We start from the raw sequence: 22,335 nt of genomic DNA, 5'->3' as shown, positions 1-22,335 counted from the left end.
CATGTCAAGGCTCTTTCTGTGATTGAAGTCATTTTAGCAGTTGCCCATGATCTACAGTGTTATTTGCAGCTGCCAAATTCAATTGAATTAATACTATCTTTGAGCTAGAATACAAAGTCATGATCTTCAATCTTTGCAATGAGAGAACTGTTTACTGCCTATAGAGGGTCTAAATCTTGATTGGTTATCCCAGTAAAGCCTGTTAATCTCATTAAAGGTCATACATTGGGTTGTAGCAACTGTCTCCATACTTTTTTGACAAATGAGAAATTGGAGATTGTGCAGTAGTTGTTTGTGTCTGGCATATCCAATTTGTGTTTTTTTCAATAAGGGAGGGATGGCTGTTTTTTTTAACTGTTGAGGCGATATGGGCAGGTTTGATGGATGAATTTGAATTGTGATTAATAGCCCGATTGATGTTAATCAAATGGTTAATTAGGGTTGCTCGGCATGGGAAGCATTTTATGGCTGAGGCTCTCGTAGATATCACTACTTTTCCGAGGTCAAACATTAAGCAAATGTCCAAATTCAATGAATTATGAATGAAATATTTAGATCCATAATTGTGTTACATAGACATGAATTCTACAACTCATCCACTGTCTCTTTTTTTCAGTGCCCAATGTAACAAATAACCAGAGTGTCAGTGCAGTCTACATTGATTCAGTGTCTCTGGTCTGGCTTCCACCGACCAGCAATATAAGTTCCTACTTGATTGACGTATTCGGGGAGCCTCGTTCAAATATGACCACATCCAATAATTCAGCGTCCATCTCTAACCTGATACCTGGAAATCTGTACACAATTCAGGTCTAAGCTCTTTCCGGAGATGGCTCTTTGAAGGGGAACAGCAGCTCCATTATAACATACACATGTGAATATCTCATAAGTAGAACCACCATCATATGGATGTAAATGTTTGAGTAAAAATTGACTTAGCTATTTAGCAGGTTATCTTTAGAAACAATTAATGTTGTTCACGGATTACACTGAGACAGATTGCTACACTTGAGGGTGACTAATGCATTTTAGGAAGAATAAAAGATGTTAATAGGATAACCTTTCAGGAGTTAGACACTGCAAGATCAGAGCGATAGTTGTTTCATTTATCAGATAGGATATCATAAAACCTTCATTCATGTTAAGAGATTTTATTATTTTTGTGATACATTTTATTGTTTTTTTTAAAAGACATTACATAACAGAACTAAGACTCAAAGGAGTCAAAATGCAATAGCACATAAACAAAACATGGATCCACGATCATAAATCTCATTCATTGCATTACTTTGTTGTCGATCACATCACAATAGTCTTATGGGGGTGTGTCAGCCTGTCAATGACACTTTACTGTACGTCTTCCCATTTTTGCCAGATTGTCTTGGCCTTCCATGGGCAACCTCTGGCGTTGTATACTCGTTGCTCCTTTGCTATGCACATATTTACATCTGCAACCCATTGTCCGTATTGCAGGGTTTCTCCGGCTCCCCATAGTTGCTCTATGTTCTTTTTAATCAGTGTGGTTGTGGTCGAGAAGAGGGCTTTTTTGTATCGTGTCATTGTTCTCTCATCTTCCACCCCCAATGGTAGTAACTTTGGGTCTCTTGGGATCGTACGTCTGAGGGCTTTTGAAAGCTCTTTGCAGCATTGATGGGATTGTGAATGTTAGCATGTGCCACACTTAGCTGGAATTCTAGCTTCTTCACACCTAGACAGGATTGTGTGAGTTAGCATGTGCCACACTTAGCTGGAATTCTTAACTTAGCGGACATCGCATCTAGATAGGATTGTGAATGATAGCATGCGCCACACTTAGATGAAACTGTGGATGATAAGTGCCACATTTGGATAGAATCGTGATAACTAGACTGCCTCACATCTAGACATGATATTGAAGATTAGCAAGTGCCACACTCAGATGAAACAGTGAATGATGGCAAGCATCACTCCGAGACACAATTGCAAGGACAGCAATACCAACTAACCAATCCACTAACAATCTCATCCCTCTTCATACACCTCTCAAACTCTAACCAAACACAACCACAAACCTAAAACACAGCAATCCGCACAAACTTCACTACACTGCAACAACAAAACAAATCACACATAGACTTGCACAACAGCACACAACAACCTCCGACTGTAAAACACCCCAAGCCCAGCCAATTGTCCCACCGGGCTGAGGCTGCCAACAGCATATCACTGCTCTCTTGCACTTTTCCAGCTTATTCCCACTAACTCACCCTGCCCTTCTCCCTTTTTCAGAGCCGCCAAAGCACCAGGGGACCACTCATTTAACATTAACATTGTTGCCAGTATTGTTGGATGTTGGGGCAGTCCCAAAGTATGTGATAGAATGTGCCTTCTTCTGTGGGGCATCTCAAGCATTTAGAGTCTACAATCTTGCCCCATCGGTGGAGCGCTAATCTCGGGTAGTACACCCTATGCAGAATCTTAAACTGAACAAGCCTGAGTCTAGACGATATTGCTGTTTCACGTGGGTACATTAGAGTCGTGACCCAGTCTTCCGGCAGGATTTCCCCTATATCTCTTTCTCACTTCGCCTTCAGGCTTAATAATTTGGGTGTAGCAAAGGAGGTCAGCGCAATGTACATGGTGGAGGTGATTTTAGTTTCAATCCTTTCCAGCATGCACTATATTCCTCTCTGTTGGGGTGCAGTCAGGCATGTCAGACAGATCTGGGAGATGGTTCTGTAGTGCATGTTGTAGTTGCGTGTGTGTGTATTGCTCGGTAGCGGACAGGTTAAAATTGGAGGTTAGTTGTCCAAAGGGTATCAGTTTGCCATTCAATGTAACGTCTCCAACCTTCGTTATCCCAGCATGTTACCAGCTCGGCCATTTGGGGAGCTTGCCTATTTCGTGGAGGTTCTTGTTTCCCCACAGGGGTTGAACCGGTGTGATTTTATTGACCCACCCGATGTATTTGTGTCCTTCTGCCCAGATTAGTGTTCTGTGTGTTGCCATACTCTGTGGGGAGGATAAGTTTGTTGTGTGGTAGAGGCCCTCCAGTGGGGTGGTTCCCGGATCCCCCATTATGTCGCCCTTGATGTGTGGTAGTGTTTTATCATTGACTATTGCCATCTGGCTTGCCCAATAAGACGTTTGTAGTCGGGGAGTCCTATGCCTCCTTCCCATACGGAACGTTGCAGCATTTGCAATGCTATCCGTGGACGTCTGCCCCTCCACAGCAACTTCCTGATTATGCTTTTCGATCTTATGAAATTCTCGCGGTGGAACATGTAGTGGTGCGTTTTGGAGAATGTATAGAAAGCGGGGCAGGGCCATCATTTTAAATAATGCCGCTCTGCCAAGCAGGGTCAGGGGCAGTGAAATCCAGTGGCGTACATCGTCCCTGAATCGCTCTGTGACCGGGTGCAGATTCCTGGTCACGTATTCGTCTAGCCTATGGGATACTACTATGCCTAAATAACGAAAGTGGCTCATTTCTACTTTATAGGAACAGTCTATTGGAATTCTATCTCTCTCACCTCCCATAGGGAACAGTATTGATTTGGGCCATTTGACTCGTAGGCCATTGAAGGCACCATATCGCTTCAGTAGATCCATTACAACTAGGCATGAGACCACAGGGTCACGCAGGTAAATCAGTAAGTCATCTGCATATAGGGATATTTTGTCTTCCCACTCGGCCGACCACCGAAAGCCTTTCCATGTTTGTGTATTTCTTAGCAGGACGGCTAAAGGTTCTATTGCGAGGGTGAAGAGCATTGCAGATAGTGAGCACCCTTGCCTTGTTCCTTTCCCAAGTGTGTAGGGTGTGAATGGCCACCCATTCACTCTGGTTTCGGCTTCGGGGGAGCTGTAGAGGAGTCGTATCTAATTCATATAGTGTTCCCCAAATCCCATGCGCCGATTTATCTCCCAGAGTGCCTCCCAGTGGACAGAGTCAAAGGCCTTCTCGAAGTCTATTGCCAGTATTGCCCGGGGAGCCTGTAGAGTAGATGTCTTTTCCATTGCTGCATGGAGTTTGTGTATGTTCATGCGCGTAAATCTTTGCAGCATAAAGCCGCACTGATCTGCGTGTACTAGTGATGTTATGACTCCTCGCATTCTGTTAGCAAGTATCTTCGCCAGAGGTTTGGTTTCACTATTTAGAAGGGAGATTGGTCTATATGATCCACATTTATCAGGGGGTTTATCGTTTTTGGGTATCACAGTTATGGTGGCTTTCCTGAGATCTGCAGGGAGGTTGCCTCGTTCTCTCAAGTAGTTATACATGTGCAGTAGGCGCGGGGCCACTTTGCTCGGTCCTATTTTCTTCCAGATCTCTATTGGGAACCCGTTTGGGCCTGGTGCTTTCCCTGACTGAAGTTGCGTTATGGCTACCACTAGTTCTTCTGTGATGTCTCTTTCCAGCAGTGTTTTTTGTTTATCGTTTAGGGAGGGAAGAGGAATTTCATCTGATATCGAGGCATCGACTGGGGCGTTTGGCGGTTTGCATAGATCTGCGTGGTATGCCGCGAAGCCCTCTATTATGTCTTCATCAGTTACCAGCGGGTCTGCGTTATCAGGTTTTATAACTCTGACCTGGCTGTGCCCCTCGTCCCTATGTTCAAGCCATGCTAGCATTTTACTCGCTTTATCGCCTGTTTCATATATTCTAGCATGCATTGCTCTATGTGCTTGTTTAGCGGAGTCTAGTGCTATGTTCTGTAGATGTTTTTGGGCTAGTAGTAGTGCTCGATGTGTGTCAGGTAGGTCTAGGGAGAGGTGAGTCTCCTCTGCCCGTTTTACGTTTGTTTCCAACTCTTCTAGTGATTTCTGAAATTTCCCTTGTGGGCAGTAGTCCAGGATAGGATTTCTCCACGGAGTACCGCCTTGTACGCCTCCCACAGTACACACCGGTCCCCCACGGATCCAGTGTTTAGCTCAAAGTAATTATTTGTGGCAGTTTGTATTTGTTCTATAAGGTCTGGGAAACCAAGGTAATAACTGTTGTTGCACCACTGTGGCGGCGGAGCTGTCTCTCCGTCATCATCTCCATTACCAATGGGGAGTGATCCGAGATACCCCTTGGGAACAGGGTTGAAGTAGTAGCCCTTTGTATATTTGCCGTTGGGAGGAAGACGTCATCTAATCTCGAGAGAGACGCATGGGCACCAGAGTGGTATGAGTATTCCCTTCACTCATTGGTGAGTATGGGCGTAACATCCTCTATTAATGTTGATAATAATATGGGTGGCGCATATTTTGCAAGCATGGCTATTGTTTTGTTCCAGAAATTCTCTGTGATGTAAACACATTTCCCGCCTGTGTCTTGGAATACGTTTAAGAGGGTCACGGGGAGCCTTTTTTGTATTAGTATAAGGACCCCTCTGGAGCCCATCGTAAAGCCGACGTGGATTGCTGTGCGGTAGTTGGTACGTTTAAAGAGATTACAGGTTGTACCTGCCAGGTGTGTTTCGGTGAGGAAAGCTATGTCTGGTGAGTTTCTATTTAGTAGCTGTGTTACCAGCCTCTTTTTCACACTGGTGCCTAGTCCATTGACATTCCACGTCAGTATTTTAAGTGTTCTATTTTTGTGCTCAGGGGAGGTCATTTTGAATGTCGTGGGTATGTGGTGGCTTAGTGTAGGAGTATCTCTAGGTGCCCATTGGTTTGGCGATCTCGTGTTGTATTGTAATTTCAAATATTCGTCTGTGTATCGATTTTGGGATCAACGTAGTACAGTAACTAGAACAATAATAAGAAAAAATAAACTCCCCCTCACTCTCCCCATACTCCACCCAACTTGAAGCATCTGTCACCCTTGCATGCCGACTGAGCACAAATGCCGTTAGTCGTCAATAATACTTAAATGATCTATAACAACTTCTATCCCCAACAAAATCACTTTACCCTTGCACCTAGGGTCCAAAGAGGTGTTCGCTCTTGGTAGGGTAGGGGGTACCCCCAACCATTCGCTGATATTGTCTATTCTTTGGCTTCTTAGTTTCGTGTCTCGGCATTGTCCTTCATTAGATCTCTTTTCGGTCTGTGGGGCCTCCAATGTGAATTTCACTGCTCAATTGTGGCACTCACTCGACTTCTCTGAGCTGCAGCGGTTCATGGTCGTGCAGAGGTGGCTGCATCGGCAGTGGCCCTCGTTCTGGCCGTACCCGGGGGGTTTTATTCCTGCTAGTCCTCGTGTTTTTCCAGTCCCCCTCAATATGCTGTTCTGCCCATCTCCATGCTTCTTTAGGGTCTGTGAAATGAACAGTGGTGCCTTTGTGATATATTTTCAGTTGGGCTGAGAATAACAGGCCATATTTCATCTTTAGTGACTGCAGCTGCCTTTTAAGTTGATCAAATGATTGCCTAGCTTTTTGCACTTCCCTGGTGTAGTCCGGGAAGAAGGCAATTTTGGAGCCATTGTAGGTCAGTGTGCCCTTGGCGCGTGCATGTTGAAGCAGTGCATCACGGTCCCTGTAATTAGGAGCTTTGAAATCACAATACGGGGCTCTGCCCCAGGCACTGGTCATCCAGATGGCATGCGGTGGGCTCTCTCTATGGAGAAGAACTTGGAGAACAAATTAGTTTCAAACATATCAGTGATCCATTGTTCCAGGAACAGTTCCATGTTTGGTTCTTCTGTGTTTTCTGGCAGGCCTAGAATATGGATGTTGTTGCGCCTTGATCTTCCTCACCCTTGTCCACTCTTTCTTCCATTCTTTTCAATCTTGTTTGCACTCCAGATAGTTGCTGGCGTAGTTCACAAAGCCCATCCTCGGTCCCAGATATGCGATGCTCCGCCTCGCCAGTGCATGACGTTAGCTTTTGCAGGTCATGACGGAGGAGCGACAAATCCATGCTGATGCCGTCCATTTTCTGTTCCATCGAGGCCCTGGAATCTGCGATGGCAGACATAACGTCTTTCTGCGATATGGAGCTATCTGCTTCTGCCATTGAGTCCTCTTTTCCTGCCCTTCTCGGGCATGTGTGACTGGCAGCGTGTATTGGTCAATTCTGTTCTGGGCGGGTAGCTTCTTGGCCTTATCTTTACCCATGTTAAGCGTTGTTGCGCCTGGTATGCGAGGTGATCGATTCGTGTGAGATATTGCTGAGTCACCTTACCTCATAGGTGTAGTGCCCAAGCCATGCATCAATGTTTGGGGTGCTTCCTCCCTTTGATTCAGTACGGCGATCACACTTCCCTGGGTGTTCCCTCGCTAAGTAATTTGCTTGTGGTTGTGAGCTTTGAGAATCAGGATTGCTACTTGTTACGCTGTGTTGAAGTAGGATGGTTTGTGGACTTTCCGAGTCTCTTTCCTCTACTGCTTGGTTTCACGGGGAGGCTGTTGGTCAGGCCTCTGTTGCTGAGTCATGCAGAACCAGTGCCATTGTGGTCGCTGTGCGCCCCTGCGGAAGGCTCTTGGTGGTTATTCTTCTCCTACTGCTCAAGCGTGATGTACACTGTGAGGCACAATGTCTGGTATGGCAAGCCAGGCATGTAGCGCTGTTTGCAAGGCAGGGTGTGTTTCCATCCGTTTAGGAATAACCTGTCTGGCTGTTGTGGTGTAAACAGCTGAATAGCTGACGTTTCAACTTCTATGATGACTTCTCATTGGCAACTCATATTTCATCGTCTCTGTCATTTAGATTCATGTAGGTTCTGGAATATTAAAAAATCTTGGACTGAATTTACAACTGATCCAAACAGGTGCTCCCCTGCTCCTCCAGAACTATCAAGGACAACATTTTCTCCCTTGCTCCAGCCTTGGCTGATTTCTGCAATCACTCCTTTGCCACTGGATCCTTCCCTTTACTCCTCAAGAACTCCCTTGTGCACATCTCCTTAAAAAGCCTTCTGCCGACCCCTCCTGTCCACCATCTCTGGGCTTATCCACCACACTGAATCTGTTTGTTGTCCCCATGACCACCAGTCTGGCTTCAGATCTGCCAGAGGCACAGAAACTGCTCTCCAGAACACCAGTGAAGACTTGCTCTCTAATCTCGATTCCAACTTGCCTTCCGTTCTCATCCTTCTTGACCTATCCTCTGCCTTTGACACAGTCAATCTTGCCACCCTTATAAATCGGCTCCATGATACCCTTGGCATCACAGACCTGGCTCTGGACTGGTTGACCTACTTCCTTCCTGGCCGTCCTTCCCAGGTTGAATTTAGCCCTTTTCTCTCCTCCCCCACGCTCTCCACCTGTGGTGTCCCTCATGGCTCTATCCTCTCGCCTTGGCTTTTGCCCATTTGATCTCTGCCATCTTTCCTAATTTCCAGTGTTGTGGGGATGACACACAGTTCTCCTTCAAGCATCCCTCTTCTGCCTCCTCCTCTTCCTCTCTCATTCCTGACTTTCTGTCTACTATTCAGGCATGGTGCACTGCCAACAATCTCTGCCTTAATGCCAGTAAGACTGATAATCTTCTCATTGGGATCCCAGCTCCATCCTTCCCTCCTACACTCTGGGTGCCCTCCATGGGCCCCCTCCCCACACCCTCCAGTAAGGCAAAAAACCTTGGTGTCATTTTGACTCCTTTCGCTCCTTCTCTCCTCAAATCTTGCCAAGAAGGTCCACTTTCAGCTGCACCTCCTCAGAGGCATTCTCCCTTTCCTCACCTTCCTCCAGAAACTCAATGGGCCTCATTCCAAGTTTGGAGGTATCCATGGAGCTATTAGCTATTAGCTCCATGGCTGCCTACAAACCGGGCTCCTTTTTCCGGGTTCCTGCAGTGGGGATTTACCGGGTCATTCTGACACAGGATGACCCGGTAAGTCCTCCTTGCAGGAACCATTCCCCATTCCCATTTGAGTCCCCATAGGGCTCATTGGGAATGGGGATGGAGGTAACAACGGGCACATTATAAGTGTCCCGTTGTTACCTCCCACTTTCCCTCGCGGGATCTGGAAAGGACGCCTGGTTTTACCAGGCGTCCGATCCGGGTCACGCGATGGGAAGCTCGTAATCAGCCCTGACGGAATGAAAGGGGCCAGTCCCGTACCGGCCCCCTTCATTCCGTCAGCGCCTACCTCGTAATGAGGCCCAATGTCTCCAGAGCTCTGGTGCTCTCCAGGCTGGACTACTGCAACAACCTCTTCCTCAGACTGCCTAACTTCTCCATTCGCCCTCTTCAACTAATACAGAATAGGACTGCAAGACTTAACCGTGCCCTCAAGCCCGGGACTACATTTCTCTAGTCCTACAATCTCTCCTCTGGCTGTCAGTCACTGCAAGGATGAAGGTCAAGACCCTCTGTATCATCCACACGTTTTTTCTGGGGCCTGGAACCCCGCTACATCCAAATCTCTCTACCTAAATACCTCCCTGCTAGAGCCCTTTGAACTTCTAGGTCCAACTCTCTGCAAATCAGACGCTTTTCCAAGCAGAGTGGGGGGTAGATTTATCTCCTCCACAGATGCCTACCTCTGAAATGGCCTCCTTGCCCCTCTCAGACTTGAGCCGGATCTCTTTAAGTTCCAGAAGCTTCTCAAGACCCGCCTTTTCTCTTCCTCCTTCCCTCCCCCGCTAATGTCTCCCTCTGCCTATCGACTAGCTGCCTGGTTCCTTCAAATTCTTACAGGGAAACCGGGCCTGTCCCCCATGAGCCCTTCCAGACCCGTCCCTCCCACTTATCACATGGACCTGCTCTCCCCTGCAGTCTCTGCATTCCCCTGGCATTTTCCACCTTGCCTCCCCTGGCACTTGCTTAACCCACAGGCCCTTCCACTCTGACCGACATTTCCCCCCTCTCGTCTCCCCTGCACTTGTCTTATTGAACTTGCATGATCCAAATGTCACAAGGCCTAGTAGGACTGTTTTTGTTTTTCTCCATCCCTGTTTTTTCATCCTCCCCCATCTTGTTGCGCCTTGAAACACTGTGTGTATGGACAGATTATAAATACCCAATAAATAAATAAATAAATAAATAAATAAGAAAGAAATCAATCTGATTGCAGAACACCAATGGATTGACTATATATCTAAGCTCTATAATATACCTAATATAATGGACTATTGCACTGAGCAATATGTCACTCTGGATGATCATGATAGCCTGGGTTTTGCCATTGAGGACACAGTATTTTTGATAAATAATCTTTTTTTTTTTTATTGTTTATTGGTTTAAAACAACCTTTACAAATTTTCATTATCAAAACATAAAATTATACAAAAATACATTTTATCATTTAACACAACAATCTTAAAACATCATTTTACACATATAGTAAGTATTTTTTCTCACAACAACTGCATAGACTTTTACTTTCATAAACAGACTCACATGCAAGTCTTCAATTCTTCAATTCTTTTCTTTCAACTAAAAGTAGTTATAGTAAATGTGTTTATTTTATTTTTCCTCATCCAGAGTTGATAACCTCCACTGTACATAGTTTGCCTTTCCATCTAACTGCTTACACCTGATCATGTTTCCCGAGCATATATCCGTATGTCCACACATGCCTGACTTCAATCCTTCTATGTAACTTTGCATACATTTGCCAAGAACGCTATCACCCTTATTTTTAATATGATATTACGACCATGTAGCATTTCAAACCAAATTTGCTCTCTAAATACACACGAGGTGTCAATTACAAATTCCGCAAAGTAAACAAGTCTTTCATTCTTTAGCATGGAACAACCTAATAGCAAGCGTGACAAAGATTCTGGAAGATCTTCGAACATGCAGAATCTACATACTTTCATATTCTGTGGAATCAATTTTCTTAATGCACCTATTTCATTGGTGTTCATCACATTCATTCTAAATCTCATAATGTTATGTCGCAAATTCCTTGATGGACATTTTACTAGATATTGCTCAGGTACGGGGAACCATTTCCAAACCGATAATACTTGCACATACAATTTTGAGTTTATTATTACAGAATTATTCGCAACCCAATCGAAGGCTTTAATCATTGTTTTGATTTTAGCAGGTCTTTCTAAAAGGACATTCAAAGTAACACCAATATTACTCAGCGTCTTTTCCACCTCTACTTTCAAATTCGACATGTATATCCCCATATCATTCCTACAGACTTGATATATTGAGTTATGCTTAGCAAGAACACATTTTCTATAAAGCATCGCTTTTTTGCAATCCATACAACATTTTAAAGAGTTAAAACCAAACTCATATCTTATTAGCTCCATCGGTATACATTTTGGCAGAAAAAATAATAGCTTTATCCAGATTTTTGATTCAAAACTTTTTAACTGTAAAGCTTCTTTCTCTGGGTAGAATTCGAGTCCATATGACAGCCTTGGGATCACCTTCATGAGATAGAAATCCCTACAGGCACTCATGGAAAATTTACCATGCTTGCTTTCAATAACTCTCATTTGTTTCGCTGGATCAATGGTTTTTACTTCCAAACATTGTTTCACAAAACTATATGACATATTGCTAACAAAAGAGTAGCCCAAGTACTTGAATGCTTTCTGTAGACGAACTGCAGTACCCTCAACAAACCAAACAGGATTAACACATTTCTTTTTGCTTTCTCCTAGGTTAATCACCACTGTTTTCTGCGGATTCATTTTCAATTTCAGATCACTGATAAAGCTAACGAAAGCATCAATAAGCCTCTGGAGACCGATCTTAGTTTTGTCAAAAAGAATGAAATCGTCCGCATATGCCAACCACTTGATCGCAATTCCACCGACCCTGGGGGCTAATAGGCCCGCAGGGTCCAGTCTAGCATTCGCTCCAGAGACATATAAATTGAATAATATTGCTGCCAATGCACAACCTTGTTTCAAGCCATTCTTTGAATGAATTTCCTTAGACATCAGTCCTTCATTATTAAGTCGAACCTTTAGAGTTGTGTTTGAATATAGGTGAATAATCATGGAGAGTAGGCCACCCTCTATGTTTAACATTGCTAATTGCTGCCATAGAAGTAGCCTATCCACCGTATCAAATGCTGCCGAGAGGGCCATTGATGCAGCATATATGGGGCCGTTCCCCTTTTTAGATCTTTGATTTTGCATAATTGTAACTACTAGACCCCCAGCATCGGTTCCCAAGTCTTTACGAAAACCAATCTGTCGGACATCTAAAATGTCTTTTTCCTCCATCCAGTTTAGTAAACTTTCTAGAATTATGGCTGAGAATATCTTTGTCTCAATATTTAATAAAGATATTGGTCTGTAATTAGTCATACTCTGTCGGTTCCCTTTTTTAAAGATCAAAATTACATATGAAACTTTCCAGGAAACTGGCATAGTTTGCATCTCAATTACATTTTTAAATAACATATGGAGTATTTTCGCCCACAACAATTCATTTTGCCTTATCAACACCATGGCCAAATTGTTGGGTCCCGGAGTAGCGGAGGCTTTCATTTTCTTTATTGTGTATAGTATTTTTTCCACAGAAACATCGAGGAACCAATGACAAGTCATCTTTTCAAGCACAAAGTCATCATTACAAGAACATGCATACAACTTCTCGAAATATTCACACCATACCTTTTCACTAATGGGATTGGTGTTTAATTGAGTTTGTGTAATCTCTGTACTATTGATGATAGCCCAATAATTTTGCGAATTGCTTTCCTTCATTGCATTCAACATGTCTTCACCATCCTTCTGTAATAAGAAGGCTTGATGATGCAACCTCCAATTCCTATAAGCTTGTTGTCTCCGTCTACAATGCTCCCCAAACTCAGTGGCAAGTAACTTTTTTTTTTTATGGCACGGAGATCCTTATTCAGCCTGGCCCTTTGCAACTTGATCTCCAGGTCAAAGGAGTGCCTGTGATTTTTGTCTTTTAGAGCTACTCTGGATGTTGGTTGCTCCACCTTGGCCATCATTGTACCCAAGAACTCGCCAAATTTGTCAACCGAGTATTGGATCTTTTTTACCTCCAGAGCACATTTCTCAAAATCATGCATCATCATATCATTGAATTTCGCTGTTTTTTTCATATTCCACTTTATTCTCTAGCCTCTGACATTAACAGTTGTTTGGGCACAATATACTTTGGTAAGATTATTTTGTTTCCTTATATTTATATTCATTGATAACATTGCATGATCGCTTTCTGAATTATCTTCCACATGCATATTGGCCCTATTTCCAATTAGATGTTCACTTGGGAAGATAAAATCAATAATTGAGGAAAGCCCACGCGCCTTCCAGGTGGGTTTGTCATTAAACAACCGTGTCAGCCCCCAGGAGTTTGCAAAATTACACCATAAGGCTCCTCTATTTTGTTTATTATCTAATCGCCTTCTTTGGTTGCAACACCCACTTAATCTCGCTGCTCTTTCACTACTTGTTAGATCGCAATCCGCATTCAAATCGCTTGCTAGGATTATCAAACCGTTTGGGGTAGACACTATCCATTCTTCTAGCAATGTATTCAGATCAGACAACAGTTTTTCAAGCATGAGATCATCATTTTCCACATCATTCCAATAGATATTAATGATCATAAGGTGGGTAATGCCCTCTTTGGTTATGATTCTAAAATTGGGCGCTTGGCAGGACTCATGCACATGTGTCTCTTTTATCAGAGATATATCTAGATCATTACGATACGCGAGCGCCAAACCACCCTTGGGGCAACCTCTAATGCCCATCATGCCAAGCAGGCAGAGGACAACAAAGCCGTCCCATAACAGTGGTCCACATGCCCAAGTTTCCTGTAACAAAACAAAGTCAAATTTCTCTAAATTCATGCATACTTTTTTGTTTTGTACCAGGTGTGTATGTCCTCTAGAATTCCAAGATATCAATTTAAAAAAACTATCATCGCTAAAGGGATTTACCCATACCTTTTAGTTGTTCCAAAGTATCTCTAAGTGAAACCGCCATTGATCTCCATTCGTCCATTTCACTTAGAGTTAAGTGCTCACCCCCAACTTGATTTGTCACCCTTTGTTTCTCTCTTGTACTATTATTTCGGGGGTATTTCTCCTCATTTCTCTCTCGTGTATTCTCCCCAGAATCAACATACTCATACGTGTCAAACCCCCTCTTTTGCAGAGCCCCAGCTTCCTTGAGTATAAGAGCTCGCATCATAGGCGATGCTATCACTAGGCACACAAAGTCCATCCTATGTGGATCAATAAAGTCCACTAGCTGAATATCACATGAAGATACAAGGGCTAATTCTGGTATCTCTCTAAACAAGTTCCAGATATATGATCTATTTAAGATCGGATAATAGCCATCATCGAACACATAATAAAAGATCAGACTTGGATCACTAGAACATTCAGGCCGTCTCACTTTATCATACTGATTACCGTTCAGATTTTTCCTATTCACATAATTTTCATATGCCATATCCTGCACTCTATGGGGGTACACCTCGCGCTCCCTAATAGCATCTTCATGAGGAGAACTAACAGCCCCCTGTATTCTCGCTTCATACATAGGTTTTCCACAGGAACCTTTACTTAGTTCATTATATCTATTGTCAATCGGCATACCGTTACCTGTGATTGCATTTTCTGATACCGGCATCCTTCCCGCTTTGTTTGACAATATTTCCTGTATTATTTCTCGGACACTTGTCACAGTCAAGGGCTGATCTTTTTCCTCTGTGTCCTCTTTTTTAGATGGTGTATTATCACGCTTTCTCATTATTTCAGGTACAGGCATTCCTGCTAGGCTATCCGTCTCCCTCACCAAAGGGTCACGGATGACTTGAACCCCTTTATATGTGCACGTCTGATCTACAGTCGAGGATTCTTTATTAATTCTCTCAGGACTTCTCTCTTCCTTTGATCTCTCTCTTCGTACACCCATTCGCTCCTCATGTATTAGCCTTAGCTTATTAGCATTCTCAGCAATTTCCATTGGCTTATCATTCCCCTTCGGCGCTCTGAGGGGTATCTTTATACGCATCTTAGCATCAGGGTTCTTGAATAAGTCGAAAATATCAAGCATGCCCATTTCTAGATTTTTCAAGTTAGTATCAATTCTATCAGTGACTATTTTATTTTTCATAGCATCTGATAAATTGTTTACCGCATCAGAATAGCCAGTCACCATTGGATCGTTATTAGTCCCTGTATCAGAAACCAGAATCACACTGGGTTCGGTACTTGAGCCATTCTCAAGCCCCGGCTCGGCAATATTCCCCTCAGACTTGTTATAAGCAGGATTTAAACGAGGGATTACTGTCGTCGACCCTCTTTTCTCCCGCTTACCATCATCCATACATGCTTCCAACCCAGCTTTTGACTGTCCTGTAACGGAGTTCCCTCCCAATGCCATATCAGGGTTGCGTGTATCGATGTCTCTCAAGGACTTTAAGGCAGATGCATTCATAGCCTTTTGAGCACGCACCTGTTTTTGTCTATTTTTTTTCATTTTTTTTTTCTAGAAATCCTGACATTAAATATATCCGCCACCCTGATAGGCTCATTGGCAGCAGCAGGAATTTGCAAATCTTCCGGCAAGCTATTGTTTTTCCTAGTATTATGCACCTCAATAACACTCTGTTCATTATCTCCCATGCCAGGTCTAGGAAGAATCAAATGTAACTCGCTTGTGTCCTGATCACCATTGCTCAATGTATTAGGTAAAGTATTTGGGGCGGCTTCCCCTGACATTACTTTCCACTTTGCCATATTTTCAACTAGCATTTCAGGGAAAGCTGTCAAGGCAAGCAAGATTTCTTTTAGCATACGGGTCTGCGACTTCACTTCTTTTAGTATGTAATCATGAATCCCATCATTTCTCTGTGGAATCTGAGGTCGACTAGACTCGCTCAAAGCTTCCTCTGCATTCACAATGTTACGTGCTGAATTCGAACATTGTGTGGATGAATGAAAGTGTTCAGATAAACCCAGTAAAGTTATTTCACCAGAGGTAAATATGTGAGGTGTCTCTATAAATGATACGGTATTCTGTCTTAGTTGTGACTGATTTCCCGCATTCCATCCTATTTCGACCCCGTCCCCTCCTCCCAGTCTTGGCTCCTCATTGAACATGGACTGAGAGGAGGCAGGGATCACATCATCTTGATTTTCAATAATTATTCTGGCTGATTCATTTTGGGCACATTCAATTAGGTCCTCATCAGAGTCGGAGGGTAACGGAAGAGCTATTGCAATAGCATGCGCTATACTCATACGGTGCGTTTTTATAATATTCATTGCCGTTGCTGGGTCTTTTTTACCCCTGGCAAACTTTCTTTTCATTACTAATCTTACGTTCTGAGGAGATAAAGCCGAACCCCCAATCAAGCATATACACGTATTGTCCTTCACGTACCTTACTCAGATCAACTTCTTCCTTCAGTACCACACATATGGGTGTATAGCCTTTTTCTATGAATTTCCCTGATGCTGTGTCTCTATACAGGCATACGATTGTATAATTCGGCACACACAAAGCTGCTCAGTTGCACACTGCGCAACGCAGCAAACAGCCAACAGCCGTACTTCGGGTACTTCCCAGGTGCGCGCGCTGGTGCGCAGTGCACAGCGTATTTAACGCTACCAATGGGCGGGGTCAGGGGCGGGTTTGAAAAGAGAATATCCAATCAGAGCATCTGAAAGAGGAGGGGCAGAGAATCAATAACAGGCACACCTCTTCCTCATTATTCAGTAAAGTTATAACAATTAGCTTTTAGCTTTTAGAGTTTATACTTCGTGCACCTCAGGGACAGGTAACTTCCGTGTTGCCTTTAAGTACGTCCTGTCAGCTCTTCTGCGAAGAATTTCGAAGCCGTGTCAAGCGGCGCCTCTGCAGCGTTCTGAACCAGCAGTCCCAGCCAACAGCCGTACTTCGGGTACTTCCCAGGTGCGCGCGCTGGTGCGCAGTGCACAGCGTATTTAACGCTACCAATGGGCGGGGTCAGGGGCGGGTTTGAAAAGAGAATATCCAATCAGAGCATCTGAAAGAGGATGGGCAGATAATCAATAACAGGCACACTTCTTCCTCATTATTCAGTAACTTTATAACAATTAGCTTTTAGCTTTTAGAGTTTATACTTCGTGCACCTCAGGGACAGGCAACTTCCGTGTTGCCTTTAAGTACGTCCTGTCAGCTCTTCTGCGAAGTATTTCGAAGCCGCGTCAAGCGGCGCCTCTGCAGCGTTCTGAACCAGCGGTCCCAGCCAACAGCCGTACTTCGGGTACTTCCCAGGTGCGCGCACTGGTGCGCAGTGCACAGCGTATTTAACGCTACCAATGGGCGGGGCCAGGGGCGGGTTTGAAAAGAGAATATCCAATCAGAGCATCTCAGGGACAGGCAACTTCCGTGTTGCCTTTAAGTACGTCCTGTCAGCTCTTCTGCAAAGTATTTCGAAGCTGCGTCAAGCGGCGCCTCTGCAGCGTTCTGAACCAGCGGTCGCAGCCAACAGCTGTACTTCGGGTACTTCCCAGGTGCGCGCGATAATCTTAAGCCATGCAGAGCTCCCGACCCAGATGGGGTGCCTAATATTGTTATGAAGAAATGGGCTAATACTTTGCATCGGCTATTCTTACTGATTTATTCTTCTTTGAGAGATGGATCAGCGTCCACAAATATTGGATTTCATTAAACAACTTTATACCAACACTTCTGTTAAACTTAGAATTAATAAAGAAGGTGTACTGAGTGAAAGTGTTCAGACCAACCAGGAACTTTGTTAAACATAAAGGAGGTTATTCAATAGAAGGCCTGCTGGAAGATCTCTAGGGCCAGTATAGTCCCCAGTGTGCTTTACAGTTTAGAGATTTGCACCAATAAACACACTGCTTGCCTTAAAGTCATTGAGGGAACATTGTGGTGTATGGCCTTGGGCCTCACTGTTGAGTGATTGATAGTGAATTGGGCTTGACATCTTTATGTACTTTAAAAAAAATTAACAGTGTTATATTTTATTTGAAAATGATCAAGGAAGAAGACAAACCGGTTTCTATGATTTCCAATTTTACAGACCTACTTAAACCTCCCTGTTCACTGGGAATTTCAAATATGGGGCTGAAGGATGCTTTATCCTTTTATAATCATAGAGGATATTAATTGATCTTACCCATTAATGTCACAGTGGCATGTAAGGAAATCACAGAAAAAGCTTGTATTTGGAATAGGAATAAATGACCTGACCAAGCTGTCTAGTAAATCTTATTATACTTGGTATGTCTGCAGGGATTTCCATTAACATGCCTTTTAGTTATATTGAGAAACCTAATAACAGAAAGGTAATAATTCGCCTTGGTTTACTCCCATCCTTATCCAGATTGGGTACTTGGAGAAAAACAACGTAATCTGAACGACTATGTCGATTCTGCAAGTTAGAGGTTGAAACTCCTAGAACTCTGCTGACTGGTTGGGTCAAACAAGCTTTTCTGTTAATGTTATTTGATGTGGCCCTATACTTGCTTCATATATGACCACTGCAAGTAGTTGCTCATTAGATGATCCAGTACCATCCAAGGGAACATTATAGCGAGTATTAAAATCTCCAGCTATCAGATTACCTCCAAGAGTGAAAAGGGCAACCCAGGCTACCCATATGACATTAATGTAAGACATCATTTGCTTAGTTAAAGTACCTTCAGGGTGGTGGGGGGGGGGGTCATACAGTGTAATAAGCAAACATGTAGCTTCTACCAGAGAATTAACTTCCAGTATTCGCTTAATGAAAAGTGCACCTTGGCGCCAATACACTGGCCCCCTAGGACGACCCTTAACAGATGGCGTGGCAGCACAGGAAATTATATTATAACCATCCCGCACAAAAATCTCCCTTAGCCAGCTCTCCTGTAGCAAAACAAATATTACCCATTAGGCCCTCCGTGTTTTCCAGAAATGAGTGAAAACCTCTATTATTCCATATTAGCAAACAGTAAGAAGGGTCAATTTCCCTTTGTCAAGGTTGATGGACCCCACTGGAAAAAGGAACCCAAAAGCCTCCCATATTCCCTTTAACACAATTCCACTTAGTAATGCTGTCAATATCAGGAAGCTCAACATTTGTCAATGTCAGATGAAGAGATAAACCCCAATTCAGGAATATGATGCAAAGGTTCTAACAGGTGTGATCTACTGAGAAAGGGGCTGATAGCAGTCAGAAACAATTCCGCAACCTTCAACATCTTTTCCAAGCAACTTTCCTTTGAGGCTAATTTTGGGTAAGGCAGTGCAACAGAAGAGGGGCCCAACACAAATGCCCTGATTCAACAGTCATCATGTTAGGAAGAGAGTCAAGAGAGTTGCATTGTGTCCCAACGTGACATTTATTGCCCAATGAGGGCGCATCAGGTCACCTGGATCCCGCTTCTAACCCCAATACTGGTAGTGTTGAGTTCTGCTCATCACCCAATTAAAAGCTCTTGCTTGTCTCCGGGACTTGTAACTATTTGTCAAGGGGACCTAATGAGGGAGGAGCTAGCCCAGGGCAGATTGTAGTCACAGGAATAGAGAGGCCACCTGTTGTCAGATCGTAGCCCTTCTCTGTGTTCATGCCAATCACATCCTCTTTATTAGTTTCAGTCCGGCACATTGAATTTTGTTTCACTCTTATGTTGATAATATTCTCAGTCATGGTCTGCTGCCTTTTTTGTCTTCACCTTTTATTCCGCTTGCGTTGTTTTTCACTTACTCGCTATACAAGTGGAGGGTGGTGATACACCAATAGGTCCCTTATCAGTAGGGCAGGCACAGCCCCTCCCATTAGCAGATATTGTAATTTGATTTGATATGATATGATATTTATAAGACACTTAATACCCAGAGGTTTCTAAGCACGGACCCAGGGATCAAACCTGTGTTGCTCCGTGTCGTCTTGCTACCAAGGTGAGCACGTTGCCTTTGAGCTATCCTACCGAAACAAATCTTGGGGTGTGTTACAGTACTGGCACAGGGAGAAGACACAATGGATAAAGAGCCCATTGGTAGGGGGGCCTTCTGTGCCATTTATTAAATGTTGATTGAAAGGCAGGTCAGCGTCGAGAAGGAACCCTACGTGTTTTACACATCCAGCTTGTAAAGTTGAGGGGCCCATTGAGGCCAGCCATGAAAGCGTAAAGAGGTGCGGGAAGGTATTCCAAAACAAAGAATTTCTGTTTTTTGTTCACCCTGATAACTCATCGAGAACTCAAATGCTGGAACAAGTCTATAATGTTTGCTGGCAACTCAGTTGATGTTCAGCTGCACCTAACAATCACAGCAATGGGAGGGAGCGAACTCATCCACATGTGCTAAAGAGCTTGATGGACACTGACATGAGCAGACCTCTGCCATGGCCACATATCCTGGCACAGTGAAGATGCCAATGCCTCCCCTCACTCTTTCTCTCTCCTCTGCTATGCAGGTACAGCTCCTTGTTGGACTGTATCAATCTGTGAAGCTCCATCTTGGTGACAGCCCCTGCAGCCGACCTCGGCATATAAATCCCTAAGCTTTTGGATTTGGATGTGGAGTGCAATCAATAGATGGATGACTAGTGCTAATTGTGCTTCAGGAACAATCTAAGATTCCTGCCAATGTGTATAACTGGATGGGGTGTACAGACAAATGTGGGATGCTAATGAGAAGTGGGTAGGGGGATGGGATGGGTTACATGTTAAAACCTATATGTATAAAGAAATGGCCACTTAATACATTTAAGAAAGAATAAAAACAAAACAATTGCGTATTCATTGAGTTTTCCTTATTTGCAGTATCCAATATAACCAACAACCTGAACATCAGTGCCGTCTCCATCGATTCAGTGTCTCTGAGCTGGCTCCCTCCTACTGGCAACAAAAGTTACTATGTGGTGGAAGTATTAGGAGTTCCTGCCTCCAGTCAGACAGTCTATGATAACTCATTGTCCATCTCTAATCTGATACCTGGGAATCTGTACACATTTCTTGTCTCAGCTGTGGCTGGAGATGGCTCATCTAAAGGGAAGAGCAGTTCTGTTGTAACGTACACAGGTCAGTATTTCAGCAAATAAAATTGCAACAAGTAAATGAAATCTTGCTTCATTTTAGCTGTACTCTGTTGTTCAGAATGTTGAGAGGATTCACAAGAAATTGTGTCCAATGACTGACCTTTTCACACAGTGACATTAAACTGGAATACAGAAATAGAATTGCCATGTGACAGGATTCTTTCACACTTCGTGACCTCAGGATATAGGAACATGAGTGGATGACTTATGCTGATTCTTGATCAGGGACTCCTAGGAAAACACCAGAGACTCTTTTTTTGTATGTATAGGGTACATCACCCAATGCCTAGATGCTAAACACTCAGGTGCACAACCAGTATTGAACTGTGTGGTCTTGCTCTTTGGACTCCCTTTGTCTCTGTTTGATGAGAGCTTCTCTAAGGAGCACCCTACATTGCTTTTAAGGTTCTCTTTTCTTACAAGTTGGAATCATAAGAGAGGCACAATATAGATGTATAGTTGTTATTGGTACCTTATTGCAGTAAACCCATGCAAAGCTCACCAGAAGTAGCTATAGACAGGTGCATAGACAAATCCTATGAGAAGACATTCAGGGTATTAACAGCGCACATTCCTGCATAACACACCTAAAAAGTACAGGATAGTGTAAGAGCAAACGTGTCACTTGAAGATTACTCAGCACAGTCATCAGGGGTAGGATCTGTAGAGAAAAGATTCTAACCAGAGGTATCATCATTCATCAGTCCATCTAACCTTTTCTTGACACTAGCAGTTCTTCAAAGAGGTAGAGAGGAGCCTCTGTCGTCGCTTCCTTTATCACTCTGAGCCTGAAAGGCTTTCCTAAAAAAACGTATTTTAAGTTTTTTCCTTTAAGCAATGTAGTCCCCTTCAAATCTTAGACCTTGTGGTGAGTTGTTCCTGATGGTGGGAGCCATTAGGACAAATGAACCTCTGCCTTTGGGTAACAGTTTGTAATTGACTGGCGAGAGTTTATCATTACCGGCTGCTCCTTCGATATTTTCCAGGATTGTGTATTTGCAATTAGGTGTAGAGGTGCTTAAGCCAAGCAGAGTGTAGAGTGTGGTGGATGACACAGGGTACTTGTCCTTTAATACTTGTGTTTACAGGAACCCAATGCAACGCTTTAGTTCCAGGAGCTAAAGGGACACCGATTTTGAAACCCAAGTTCATTCTAGCACCTCTCTTCTAGATAAGTTGCTGCTCACTAATCAATGACTTATTCAGGACTAAAGCAAATCTCTTACAGGTCTCAAGATTACATACAACTATTGCCCAGTTTAACACCATCTCGTGTACCATTTCTAAGTCAAACCGTATGTGTCTCACTAGATAGAGCTGGTAGGGGGGTTTCTATGTCATTTCATTTAAATGTAGAGTTAAAGGCAGTTCAGCATCGTGAAGGATCCCAATGTGTGTTACACGTCCAACTTATAAAGTTGAAGGGCCATTTGAGGCTAGCCATGAAAGAGTAAAGATGAGACT

General features: G+C 43.5%; 1 protein-coding gene across 1 annotated transcript in view; it reads left to right on the top strand.

Annotated features, from left to right (window-relative positions):
• The window catches only part of LOC138492813 (tenascin-X-like), a 759,772-nt gene that overhangs the window by 582,916 nt on the left and 154,521 nt on the right, over positions 1–22,335 (top strand). Inside the window, exon 32 of the mRNA XM_069620166.1 lies at positions 20,597–20,854. Coding sequence (XP_069476267.1) covers positions 20,597–20,854 — 258 coding nt within the window. The remainder of the gene's footprint in view (positions 1–20,596; positions 20,855–22,335) is intronic.

This window comes from Ambystoma mexicanum, chromosome 10 (assembly GCF_040938575.1).
Source record: "Ambystoma mexicanum isolate Mex_15411 chromosome 10, UKY_AmexF1_1, whole genome shotgun sequence".
Classification (NCBI taxonomy): Eukaryota; Metazoa; Chordata; class Amphibia; order Caudata; family Ambystomatidae; genus Ambystoma; species Ambystoma mexicanum.
The sequence above is the reverse complement of the archived record's forward strand: the minus strand, read 5'-3'. Positions and strand labels throughout refer to the sequence as shown.